General features: G+C 32.9%; 1 protein-coding gene across 1 annotated transcript; it reads right to left on the minus strand.

Annotated features, from left to right (window-relative positions):
• Window positions 1–2,322: 2,322 nt before the first annotated feature.
• LOC121239379 (hydroxymethylglutaryl-CoA lyase, mitochondrial) lies at window positions 2,323–9,289 on the minus strand. Its single transcript, XM_041136627.1, has 9 exons — window positions 8,945–9,289; window positions 8,239–8,461; window positions 7,583–7,790; window positions 7,190–7,369; window positions 5,261–5,341; window positions 5,012–5,175; window positions 4,204–4,340; window positions 2,979–3,094; window positions 2,323–2,784 (listed from the first exon to the last, which is right to left on the minus strand). The coding sequence occupies exons 1-9, from the start codon at window positions 8,955–8,957 to the stop codon at window positions 2,536–2,538; spliced, it is 1,371 nt and encodes a 456-aa protein (XP_040992561.1). The 5' UTR covers window positions 8,958–9,289; the 3' UTR covers window positions 2,323–2,535.
• Between the last annotated feature and the right edge of the window lie 3,731 nt (window positions 9,290–13,020).

A 13,020-nucleotide genomic window follows, 5' to 3' on the forward strand; every position in this document is an offset into this window, starting at 1 on the left:
GATTGATCTATATAATCGAATATTCATGACAATACATGACAAATACAACCGGCCAATATGAATTGTCACCCCCTAAAACCACAACACTATCCATTTGTATTGATAAAAATAAATAAATAAATAAAATAAAAATAAAAATAGTGAAGTGAGGAAGACCAAAAGTTGACATTTTCTATTTCGATCTAATCGTAATCATAGTAACATATGGAAGTAAGAGAATTTTTTTTGGTATGCACAGGAGTCTTGCAAAAATGATTTTACATGTGTCAATCAATTTTTTTGGTAAGTTAAATTTGAGTTAATTTTTTTGAATCAAAGCTAATATTGTTATTTCCAAATCAACATGTAACTTACCTTTTATATATAAGAAGTATGTGCAAACTTAATAGATCTCTCAAAATAAACATATATATATTTTTATAATAGAAATAGACTTCATTTCATTCAATAAAATTGAAATTACAGTTATGATTAATCAATACAAGAAAAATCCAGATTACCACAAACTACTCATCTGTTAGGGGCTCCCCTACCTACAAGTTTTTATGTGACGGATATTGTCTTAACTTCTATAAACTCTCTCCTGACAACAGAGAAAGTGCTCGGTTAGAAAAGAACTACGCACGAGCACCGGCCTCCTCACGAGCACCAACTTCCTCCACCTACGGAAGCTCACTGCCCCCGCCTATATATATACACCCTAAACGCCGCATCTCTCTCTCACCCAGACGCCGCATTGAAGCTCGGTCTAAAAGTAAACATGTTAGCACTGAGCCAACTGCATGCAGCTAGCTATTATATTATAAATGGGAAGTGATGGGCTAAACTCAAAATCAAAATTTCTTCCTTCTATATTAAAAAAAGTAGAAATGAACCAAGGAGTACATTTTAATAATATAAAATTTTAAATTATTTTAAACTTAAATAGTTATATTTATCGTTATCTAACAAAGAAATGAACGACGTGGTTCAACAGAGTAAAACTTTTATTCAAAAATTACGATGTGCCAAGTATATATGATAAAGCAAATAATCTGTTTGGTTCCCGGGAATGTGCTTTACATTGGCTACAAAATCACCACTCAAAACTCATGAATATGCTGCTCATCAGCATGTTCCTACATGACTTGTTGCCTTTGCATTTGTTTTTGAAGTACAAGCATTCACCCTTGTAATCCTGTTCTCTACTTGCAGAACATGTTGTCCGGCATGTATGCATATAGATCAGACTTTACGCTATGAGAGAGAGAGAGAGAGAGAGAGAGTTAGGCCATCCCTATACATGACATAATGAAAAGTAGAGCCAAGCTTTTTCATGATGAGTTGCACCCACCATTCTCTCTCAGAATTTGAGGATGCATGGAGCTCAGCAAAGAAAAAAGTTTTCAAGTGCTAAATAAGCTTTGACTGCCAACAAGCAAAAAGGTTTCAGACAAGGTCGTTATGAGTACATTAGGCTATTATTAAGGAAAATAATACAAATTGTTGGGCAAGCAAAGAAAAGGAAATTGTTCTCTCCCTCTAGTCTTTTATTTTTGCCCTTTTGTTTTGCTTTTTGCTCTAGTCAAAGTCACGTTGCTCTTCCATCATTGGGATATCAACAACTTATATGAATTGTGACACCATTGAGAGTTCATTTTTACCCTACTCATGATCTCGCATGTCAATTTCATGTTTTAGGTATGTATTAGAAATAATTAGAGACATTTTAAAAAGACCTTCCTTCTTATTGGTCCCCATGTATTAATGTGGCTTGTTGAGTCCACTCCAACTCCAAGGAGTAGCTCTTGGTTTACAAAAATTACTTGATATTATTCTTTCTGAGATAGATTTCAAGGATCAATCTGATAGGTTATTAGGAGTCTTCAATACTTCAAAAAAGAAAAAAAAAAAACATTTACACAACGATATGTAAGTAAAAATTCTATTTTATTATCAGCATACAAGTACAAAGAGGTGGGACTCAGGCTTAGTTTGACATCTACGTTTGTCCAGTTTTACCAGTTTGTTCAAGGATTTCATTCCAAATGACCATCTTTAAGTTCATATATCTTCTAAAGCCACATCACATCTGACACGATTCATTCTCCAACATTGATGTTACATTAATAACAAAAAGAGGGTGAGTTGTGTGGTAAATACCCGTTCACATTGGTCGGATTCAAATCCTGCTACACTAATGACAATCCCAAATCATAACTAGAGTTGATATGAATACCTAGTATTGTAATTTTATCTCTCAAATGATAGAAGGTATCTATCATTTGATATGAATATACTTGTTCCCCTTTTCCGAATGAGTTCGAAAAAATAGTAAGTAAATATGGTAAGCTATCTATTTACTAAAATTGGCAAATTCTGCATGTAATAGGCAGATTTGGACAACAATGATTCTTTACCCCCAGAATATGTATGTTTGTTTTTATTATTATGGGGCAGTATACAGAAAGTAGTCATGCCATGTAAGCTTGAGATCTCCTTCTCGACCTTGCTTCAAATATATAAATATAAACTTATATATCTACCTGCAATTTCTTATATTTTAGAGGCATCGTCTGTCACTCGGTTCAGCGCGATGGCAGTCTTTGAACCAGACGGGCGACCCAAATGCTTGCTGATGAAATCCCCAGCCAGCATAAGCTTTGCCAAATCCACATTTGTTTTTACACCAAGACCATTAAGCATGTACACAACATCCTCAGTGGCAACGTTCCCTGAAGCTCCCTTAGCATATGGGCACCCACCTAAACCAGCAACAGATGAATCCACTGTGCTAATCCCCATCTGTAGAGAAAAAGAAAAAATAGTACGCTCGCTCATTGCAGAAATTATAAGATTTGCAAAAGCAAGAAAATTGTCCAGGTTTCAAGGACAAAAATAGCAGTTGGTTGATTTTACTACTTATCAGTTAAAACAAGGATTCACCATTACATTATGAATATCAGGAATGATTAGGTTTCCCTTGTTTGATGGCTTACTTGGAGGGATATAAGAATGTTTGGAAGAGATTGTCCATATGTGTCATGGAAGTGAACGGCAAGCTTTTCACCAGGAACAACTGCCATTACAGCTTCAAGCATAGGAACAACAGCCCCTATCCCAAAAAACAGATCAAAAGAAATTAACAGTAGATAAGTACAGAGCCAAAGGTTAGAAACATATTACATAGTACACAATAAAAAAATATGAAGAAATAAGCACTGAGAAAAAAGAAGAAAAGAAAGCAAAACAGTACTGTCCCTGGACATTAACTAATAACATTATGGGCCTATGGAGAGCAAGTTCACTCCAAAGTGCAACAATGCTGCACTAAACACCTCTTATTAACACACCATGAAAGCATTGAAAAACAGCAATAATAAGGTTAAAGTGCAAACATACTGTTACTAACTTTGGTGTGGGGTGGGAAAAGAAGAGAGATAATGCCATATCAGGTCTTGAGATGATGTATAAAGAGAATAAGAAAGAACGAACAGTGATTTTTCACAGTAAGTGGAAACTTAAAACTCCAATGACAGAAGACGGAATTTTAAAAGAAGAAAATAATTCCATGTAAAGTAACATCAGCTAATGTATATTTCCATTGTTGCCATTTCTACATTGAACTGACAAGCATGCAGGAGCCTGCGGATAGTTGTTAAAAATACAAACTGACTTGCAAGCTATAGGTAGAATTTGGAAAGAGTTCTCAAGCATGGTTCTAGCTATAGAGAACAAATCCCTTTTGGAAAATTCAAAAAATTCAATAATCTCTTAACTACAAGAGTTATCAAGTTAGATGAAACTTTAAGTGATCTCAAAATCTTTTCACTGCCAAAAATTGGAGCCAAAATCATGTATTCCATGAATTTTTTTCTTTCCTTCAAAATATTATTCTAAAAGTAATTAGAAATCTTCATTGAAACAGAGAATGAGATGTAATCCAATTAAGAAAAATGGCCAAGTTATAACAAAAAAATATTCTTTACTAAACGAGTAAAATATAAACAATATGATTACAGAAGCCCAAAATATGGGACATATGGGATAAACGGCATTTTGACAAGGAAACAAAATTATCAGATGCTTGTTAATAGACAAGTCTGGGCAGAGAAAAGGTTTTTGTCCAATGGTAGCAAATCAAAAGGAGTAAACCAACTCAGTTATCAGTTCAAGTAGAACCAAAGACTTCTGCTTAGAACAGAAGTCCATCAAAACATTTACCTGGTGTAGCAACTCCAATGGTATCACCCAGGGATATCTCAAAGCAACCCATGTCATGCAGTTCTTTTGCAACATATGCCACTCTTGAAGGAGGAATTGCTCCTTCCACTGGACAGCCAACTACACACGATACATACCTATCAAAGTTCAATTCCAACTCGTTCATCTCAGAGCTGCTTAAAGGATCACAATGCATACCATTTATTTTCAATAGAAGCATTTAACACATGAAATCCATGTAAAAGAATCATGATTAACAATATCTGAAATCCCTAATGCTAAATATACATTTGATGTCACAATTTACTTACTAAAGACCAATCTATAAAAGAATGCAAATTTCAACAAAAGAGCAACTGGAAATGACAATTGAGGATCTAATGAAAGTAAAGTTCCTACAATAATATTTCCTCGATTGGAGATTTCTCATAAAACAGAAACACGTGTTTTAATAGAGTGATTGACACTGAAGAAAACTATAGTTTTATAAATAATATCATATATTGAGAAAAGCAAAAAAGAGCAGGCTCAAGTCCATGGTGAACCTGCAGAGCATGTAATTGAACTCCTTGCAGGAGAGATCATTATAAATAAATAAACGACTTTTTTGATTAGCAAGCACAACTCAAGCACCCTTATTGCATTTATTTATGGGATGAGATGCCATTTTTCAAAAATACATTGACAATAAAAATAACCAACTCAAGCTATTCGTGGCTTATGTGCTGGAAGATGTGGAAGCAACAGGAGAACGATATTTAACACAACATACACAGAGATATACAATGTAAATAGAAATAAGACATACCCTCGAACAGGAATTGAGAGCTTTTTAGCAGCATGAGTAACAGCACGGTAACGAGCAAGACTCTCTTCAATGGTACAATTGATGTTTGACTTTGAAAATGACTCAGAAGCTGATGCAAAGACTGCTATCTCCTTAGCACCAGCTGCAACAGCTGCTTCAAAGCCCTGGAAGAAGTAAATGAATTAGTTCAAATAAATACAATCAAAATATTATGACAATCTTTAAACAGTGTTTTTCCAGATTACCCACTTTTAAGTTAGGTGTCAGGACAGGCAATCTAGCACCCTCCAAATTACAAACTCCTCGCATTACATCCTTCGCATCTGCCAGCTGGAAAGGTGATGGAATATTATAAAAAAATATAATAACGTGAGTTACAAGAGGAGTAAGTTTATTATATTCAATTGTAAAACCACTATGCAACCAATGTAACCACACACAGAGAGAGATAGAGAGTATACCTTTGTGTTATTGATGTAATATATGTGTTAGAAACAATAGTAACTAAAAATCCATTACATATCAAAGATGCTTGACAAAAAATTAAACAGCAAAAATTTATAAGCATTCTATAAAAGAATGTGTAATGGTTCAGAACCACAAGGATCAATCATTGTGCCTGGTCAAAATACTGGAATGCAATAAACAAGCCTAAAGGAACACGCCAAGATATCATATATCAAGCCCTAAGCAGCAGATTTCCTAATAATTTTGTAGCATTCATGTGTCATTCTAAAACAGCTAAACATTTTTCAGAACCAATCAAATCATAACAATCAAAGCAATTTAAGGTAACTAATACAGAGTGCTCTTGGAAATACAGCCAGTGAAAAGGGATTTATACTTGGCCTTTCATTTTACATCCTTACTCTCCAATGGAAAGCAATGGGAAAATTCTCCCTAAGAATATGACTTATTGAGCAGAGACAAGAAATGCTAATCTCTGAGATGAAAGTACAGAGGGATTCACATGGATAAAGCTTGTGTAAAGGAATTAAGTGTGGATGGGAACTATTTTCAGAATTCATCAAGAGCATGGCAGAAATATTTTCAGGCTTTGTCAAGTGTAGACAGGTGATGCTTCTTGCATTCGGTTCTGGCATGATGAGGAGTGTGGGCATTCCCATCATTATCCATTATCAATATCTTTTGTTCATCTTAATGTTTCTACTTCATTAAAATAGAATGTAGCATGAGTAAACTTCAACTGTCTCCCTTATGCTTCACACTAACTGTACCATACAACCTCGAGGAACATAGTTGCTGCAAAATTCAATCAGCATAAAATTTATTCACTTGAAAGTTCACGCAAGTAAAGATAAGAGTATGAGCTTCTCAAAACTCTTGCCAAATACCTGACTCCCAAAACTAAAACTAAAAAACGGTTACTGATATTATAAAACTTCCAAAAAAAAAAAAAAAAATAGCAACCCAAAATCAATACTTTGTCTCAGCCAGAAAAGGATGTCACAGCTCCCAGGCTGGCCCCAGATTGACTGGGTACCAGTGTTCAAGATAGTTTTAAGCTTGTTTTATTTCTCGAACTTGCATCATCGGCAGTCACAGAATGTTGCCAAAAGTTTCTTGTCTTTTATAAGCAGATGTTGCCAAAAGCTAAAGTCTAATATTTACTAATTACCTTTCCTTATCCTTTTCATTTTCTACTCCCAATGCATGGTCACTTCTAGACTTAATTGTCGAATCCACAAAGGTAAAAAGTCTCTTAAGAAAGAGTTTCCCCTTCATAACTAATATTGAAATAAAGTTTATGAAAACAACAACACCAACAAAAACAATAATAAGTGGCCAATGCAACTATATAACCCATCAATAACACTCCTTGATCGCCTATCAAAAACATAAATAACCCATATGGTCTACGCAACTATATACCCCTCCATGAGTTTCAGAAGAGAAACATTGTAAGTGGTCAAACTCCATAACTTGCATCACAATTATTCAGAGTTCACTTGCCGACCTTCAAAAATAGAGATGAATCCTCATGTCTTTACAAGAATCATATTTTTGGGAACGCACTGATAAAAGAATTTCTAGAGAGGATATCACCGATGAAAGATTTACGAATTATGGTGCCAATTAAGTGGCCTGACAAGAATGAAACTACAACAAGATATAACTAAAGTTACAATGTCAACTTAACATAGCGAACCATGTTACCTGAGGAACCCATTTAGGTGACACAAAACTTGTAGCCTCAACCACTGACAATCCAGAAGATACTAGCCTATGGATCAACTCAACCTTTACAGAGGTAGGGACAATATTCTTCTCGTTCTGTAATCCATCTCTTGGACCAACTTCTACTATCTTTACAAACTTTGGTATACCTTTCAAATACTGCATTAACCAATAAGCATCATCAAATGAACATGTGAACTAAAAGAAATGTGAAAGGAGAAGATTAAAAAAAGATGCCATGAAAAAACAATAAACTTTATTCTCAATAAAGAGAATCCTACATCTTCAACAAGAGATTGTTACAGCATTCAACATGTGATGACAGATCAGAGACAGCTATCTTCAACAAGATATTATTACACATTAAATCACCTTATTTGGCATCTCCCGTATGCCGTGGCCATTGCTATTGGAGTTGTATTGATGGTCTGGAACGTACCGTGTATCACAAACATTTCCAATTACCTCGGTGTTTCGGCCTAAGCTCAAAGACCTTCTACTAAGAAAATCACCTTGGGACATGTCTCTTGTATGCCTTCTCCACGGGAATGCTTCCTTCGAATACTCTTGATAATCTTCACTGCAAGTAGATAGAGGTGAGGTTTAGAAGAGCTTAAAAGTAGCACATTAAGCTAACTTAATTCTTATTAAGTTAATAAACTAGCTGGTGGATGTATCAGACAATTATAACTATGCAATGGAGGTAAAACAACAAAAAGAAATGTCAGAGTTACAACTGTTAGCCCTAAAAGTCATTGAATGAAACTGTTATTCTGCTCCGTATATAGAGACAAAAGTTCCATGATCTCTTGATTTCACTCTTAAATGTTTATACAGTACATTTCGGTTGTTGGCCGAAGAGATCAACTACAAAGAAGAAGGCTGTGGTAGCAGCCACTTCTTTTACACACACACACACAAAGAAAAGAAGTGAATAAGAACAGGGCACTCTGTTGGATGTTACTCATGCAATGAAGACAGTTTAAGGATTGCAAAGACAAAATACAAATGCATGAAATGTTACTTACGTGCAACTGTTAGATGAGCTGCAACTCCTTCCTTCAATAAAGCAGTTCCCCATTCCCATATCATCTACTCTTGGCCGGCAAGCACCCGAAGAGAACCTCTGAATCATATCGATAGTATTCATACTTGGCAACTTGTCAAGACCAAGTGGTTCCTCCAAACTCGACATGGTTGAAGTAGAAGAAGAAAGAGAAACTGGAATTAATGCACACCACAAGCAAGTGCCTGCAAGGAAAATTCAAATAAGACCTTGGCTGGTTAGCATAGATCAACAGACCACGAAAGATCACTCACCTTGACAAAGATCATTTAAAAAAATCAAGGACCTTCGTAGTACGGTAAAAGATGAATGAAAACATTTTTGTCTTGCACTCAATCATGTACTCTAACAACTTGAGTACACGATTTCAATAGGGACAAGAAAAATAATTTAACATCTGAACATGCTAGTGAAACCAATTAGGAGCATTACTCTCAAGTCTCCACAGAAAGAAGAGAAGTAAAATAAGATACATCAAATCAGGGTAACATCAGTGACCACTTATAGCAAAGAGCCATTTTTAATTTCAATCATCTAGCGTGAGATTGATAATGCATTACCACAAACTTCTACATATGAGTTCTCCTAACAGCATCAGAAATCCAAGGATACAAATCTTTGGTAAATGCATAAGAAGAAGGTACTGGCTGAAAATGAATGGTAACAAACCACGTCAAACATAGCACATGCTAAAAGCCATATATTGTAAATGGGTGGTGCAAAGTGCAAAGCTTCAAAATGCCACAGAAACAAGAAAAGAGAAACATATAATCAAATAGCTTTCATGGACATTGAGTTAAACGAGAAATTATAGAAAACCAGGGTAGGCTAGCGTAATTTGCCATTTGCGTGAAATAAAAAGAAGCCAAAAAAAAAATTTATTTCTCCCGAAAGCAAGATATCGACACAAAATCCAATCAAAAGCGCAACAACGAGCCACAAAAAGAAAACATCAATTCAGCTCCAAAAGAATGGCATTCAAATAATTCAATTACAATTCAGATATTCGAACAAGAATACCCAAACTCCCTCTGGCCGGTTGCCAAGAAAACAGAGCAAAACAAAAGAACCCAAAATATCCAACCTCAAAAGGAAAACCAACTCCCAACTCAATGAAGATTCCTTCTTTAACTTTTAAAGCCCTCCACTTTCCGGGAAACCAAAAATAGTATAACAAGAATCAGAGAAACCCAAGAGAGAAAAGAGAGACGGACCTGAAAAATCAAGATTTCAGATTGGGTAGAGAACCCTAGAATATTAAAATTTGGGGTTTATAAATTGGGATTTTTTTTTCAAGAAAAAAAAAAACTCTAAATAAAGGGAGAAATTGGTTTAGGTGGAGTTAGACGAAGAAGAAGGAAGAGGGAAGAGAAGGTGAAGGAAACGTGACGGAGTTTGTTTGAAACCTGTTTGTTTGGTGGAAGATGTTTTGCTCTTTCTTTTCTTTTTAAAACCAATTTTCTTTTTCTTTTTATCTCTATATTTTTGTGGTCATTTATTTCTTGTTGGAAATTCTCTTCTTTGAGAGAGAGAGAGAGACCGGGGGTGGGAGAGGAAGGAGGTAGGTAGTTGGAAGTTGGAAGTTTGTCCTGCTTCACTGTTCGACCGTTCTGTCTGTACCTCTTTATTTTTGTCTTTTTAATTTTTTTTCTCTCAATTGCTCTTATCTCTAATTTACAATTTGTTCTATTCCATTTTTAATAAGGAGATAAGTTAAAATGTAAGTTAAAAGTTGATTAAAATATTATTTTTAATATTATTATTATTTTAAGATTTAAAAAAATTGAATTATTTATTATATTTTATATAGAAATTTAAAAAAAATATAATAATAAAATGAGATGAGATGAAATATTTTTACTATCCCAACGAGTTTTTAACATTTTAATGAAATTATTTACTGTAATTTTGTATATGGGCATTTATGATAGAACTACACATATAAACAATTTTTTTATATAATTTTTTAAAAAAATATTAAAATATTGAAAAACACTTTCTCTAACTCTTGTTGCATTCAAAAGTTCTATCTATAAAATTTAAATCTATTTCAATCACTAATACTTTTACATATATATTTATATTTCGACAATAATTTTTTTTTCATTTAGCTTTTTTAGTTTTTATTTTTTTTTATAGAGAAAGAATATTGGTGGAATGCAGAAAAGAAAGATTGGAATCAAGTGAAATTACTCAGCCATTTTCACCTGATGACCTACTACTTTAAGGTATAGACTTACAATAAATATTTTGAACTTTTTAATTAATATTATAAGGCATTAATCCATGTACTCTACTTCTTGAGCATTGAAATATTAAGCACATATATTGGCTTCCCTTTTAGAAAGTCTTGACCATCCATTCAGCCTACCTACCTAGCTCCTTTTTAACAAATAAACATGACTCTCAAAATCAAGTCTTTGATGATAATGAAATTTTGGGTTATAATACTTGCAAAATATATTTTATAATATATTTTAAAATTATAAATATTTTTGTAAATTGATATTATTTTTATATATAAAAATATCATTCATTGTATAAAATATTATAGTTATAACAAAATTTATAAAAATAAACTCAAAAATTAATACGGTCTGATGTAATAAATTAAATTATAAAATTATTTTTAATATAAAATAAATCTAAATTATCATATAAATATGCGTTAATTTATAAATTTATTTCTGTAATATCTTTTTACGAAAATAACAGCACTCCTCTTATTATTTTTCATTTCAAATCCTAAAACAAAATATAGGTATAGATGTGAAAATGAATTAGGTTGCGTACTTCTATGTTATAGCTTGGGGTAGGCATCTTAATTTGCACGCGTGGTAGTTCGAAAAAGGTGTTAGGTCAATTCTAGAGATGGACAGAGTATGCGGTTGGCAATGAACCATGACATTCCATCCACCTGATCTCCAGAATTAATGGGGATGAATAAATGGAACAGAAAAATAAATAAATAAATAAAAATCAATCTCTTGGTCTCAATTATGCCACGCGTACAATCCAATGAACATACACGGAGCTAACTAATTAACAAGTGAAAGTCGAACGTCCTCCATATATATATATATATATATATATATATAGCCCTTAGTTATTGAATCATGCATGTTTCCCGTGAATATGGAATATATCATGACAAAAACAATAGGACTATGTAACACACACACAGAACTTGTTTCTAATGTCACAAATTGACAAATGTGATATTCATGCAGATTATATATAGTAGAGAAGTATTAAGTCTACACACAAATCTTATCATACAATAAGTGCTGACATAATTTAATGTAATACGTTAGATTTATTTTATATTAAAAATTATTTTACAATCTGATAAATCATATTAAACCATATCAGTATATAATTTTTATTGTGTAAGGTTTATGTTTATACAAAACATTTATCTATAAAGTAATTTGGTCACGAAGCAAGAGAAGTAGCAATTCAAGTTTTTCTTTATTAGTATAACATGTAATGATGGTCCAAAAATGCATAGTTTGTTGGATGAGATTGTTTGGAAAAGGTTAGGGCAACTGAACAGACAATGAGTCTCACCAATATAAATCTAAGTCTAAATAAGAGATTAATTTTTAGAAGGATTGGAAGTAAAAGATATGAAAGAAATTTTACAAAGAGAGTATTTTAGAAGTGAGGACTAAGAGAAGAGAAAGGTTTCAGATAAGATTTTTTTGAATGTCTTCTTTTATTTACAAACTCTTTTTTTATAGACACTAACACAGTAACTATCAATAATACATGTCTATCCTATGGTCTTCATTCGTCAACTATTATATATATATATATATATATAACTAAGGATATGCATATTATGTACTTTAGAATATTATGTACTTTAGAATAATGGTATGTAAAGTTAAACCTAATATTCTAAAGTACATAATATGCATATCCTTAGTTATATATATATATATATATATATATATATATATATATATTTTTTTTTTTTTTTTTTGTGTTAGAAAACTATGTACAGATCATCATGACCATCTACGTACGGAGAGAAAGAAACAAGCTAGGAGAGGAAGATTGACCAACCATACCAGTTTTAGTCGTAGCATTTAATTAGTACAGTGTACCCTTACAACCACATCAATTGATGTCCTTTTATGAGTGGTTAATTATAAAAAGTAATTTTGTAATTATTTTAAAAAAATATATATAATATATTATTAAAAATTAATTTTTTATATAAATTTTATATTTTATTTATATTTTTAAAAAAAATTATGTGATATTTATATAATTCACGATTATAAATATTTTTTTTAATTATAAATTCTACAAAATTATTGATGGCCTCTCTCCTCACCGACAACGCCTGTGACACATTTCTCTAGCTAAGTTTTTCAGTCGATAAGTAGGAATTGATCCACTACTTTCAAGTCTTTCAATTAGAAGAGTTGTACGCATCCTATTACTGTCTTTAGTTTCAGAAAGTAACATCAGCTTCCGACTTTGACGTCATTTCCATTCCGAGTGAGATACAGGAGACGCGATTCACCTACCATGTTTGATGTTCCTAACTATTGATCTCCCACCCTTCCCATTTGCCACAACCATGCCATCTCTCTTCAAGCTTCAAGTCCACATTCTTTGATTCCTCGTCACGTCACCATGTTATCATTTTCTTATAAAATTAAAATATTTTACACATATTGCTAAGTACGAAGAGAATGAGGGCTGGTTTGGCTATTAATAATATTTTAAA

Source organism: Juglans microcarpa x Juglans regia, chromosome 7D, assembly GCF_004785595.1.
Source record: "Juglans microcarpa x Juglans regia isolate MS1-56 chromosome 7D, Jm3101_v1.0, whole genome shotgun sequence".
Taxonomy (NCBI): domain Eukaryota; kingdom Viridiplantae; phylum Streptophyta; class Magnoliopsida; order Fagales; family Juglandaceae; genus Juglans; species Juglans microcarpa x Juglans regia.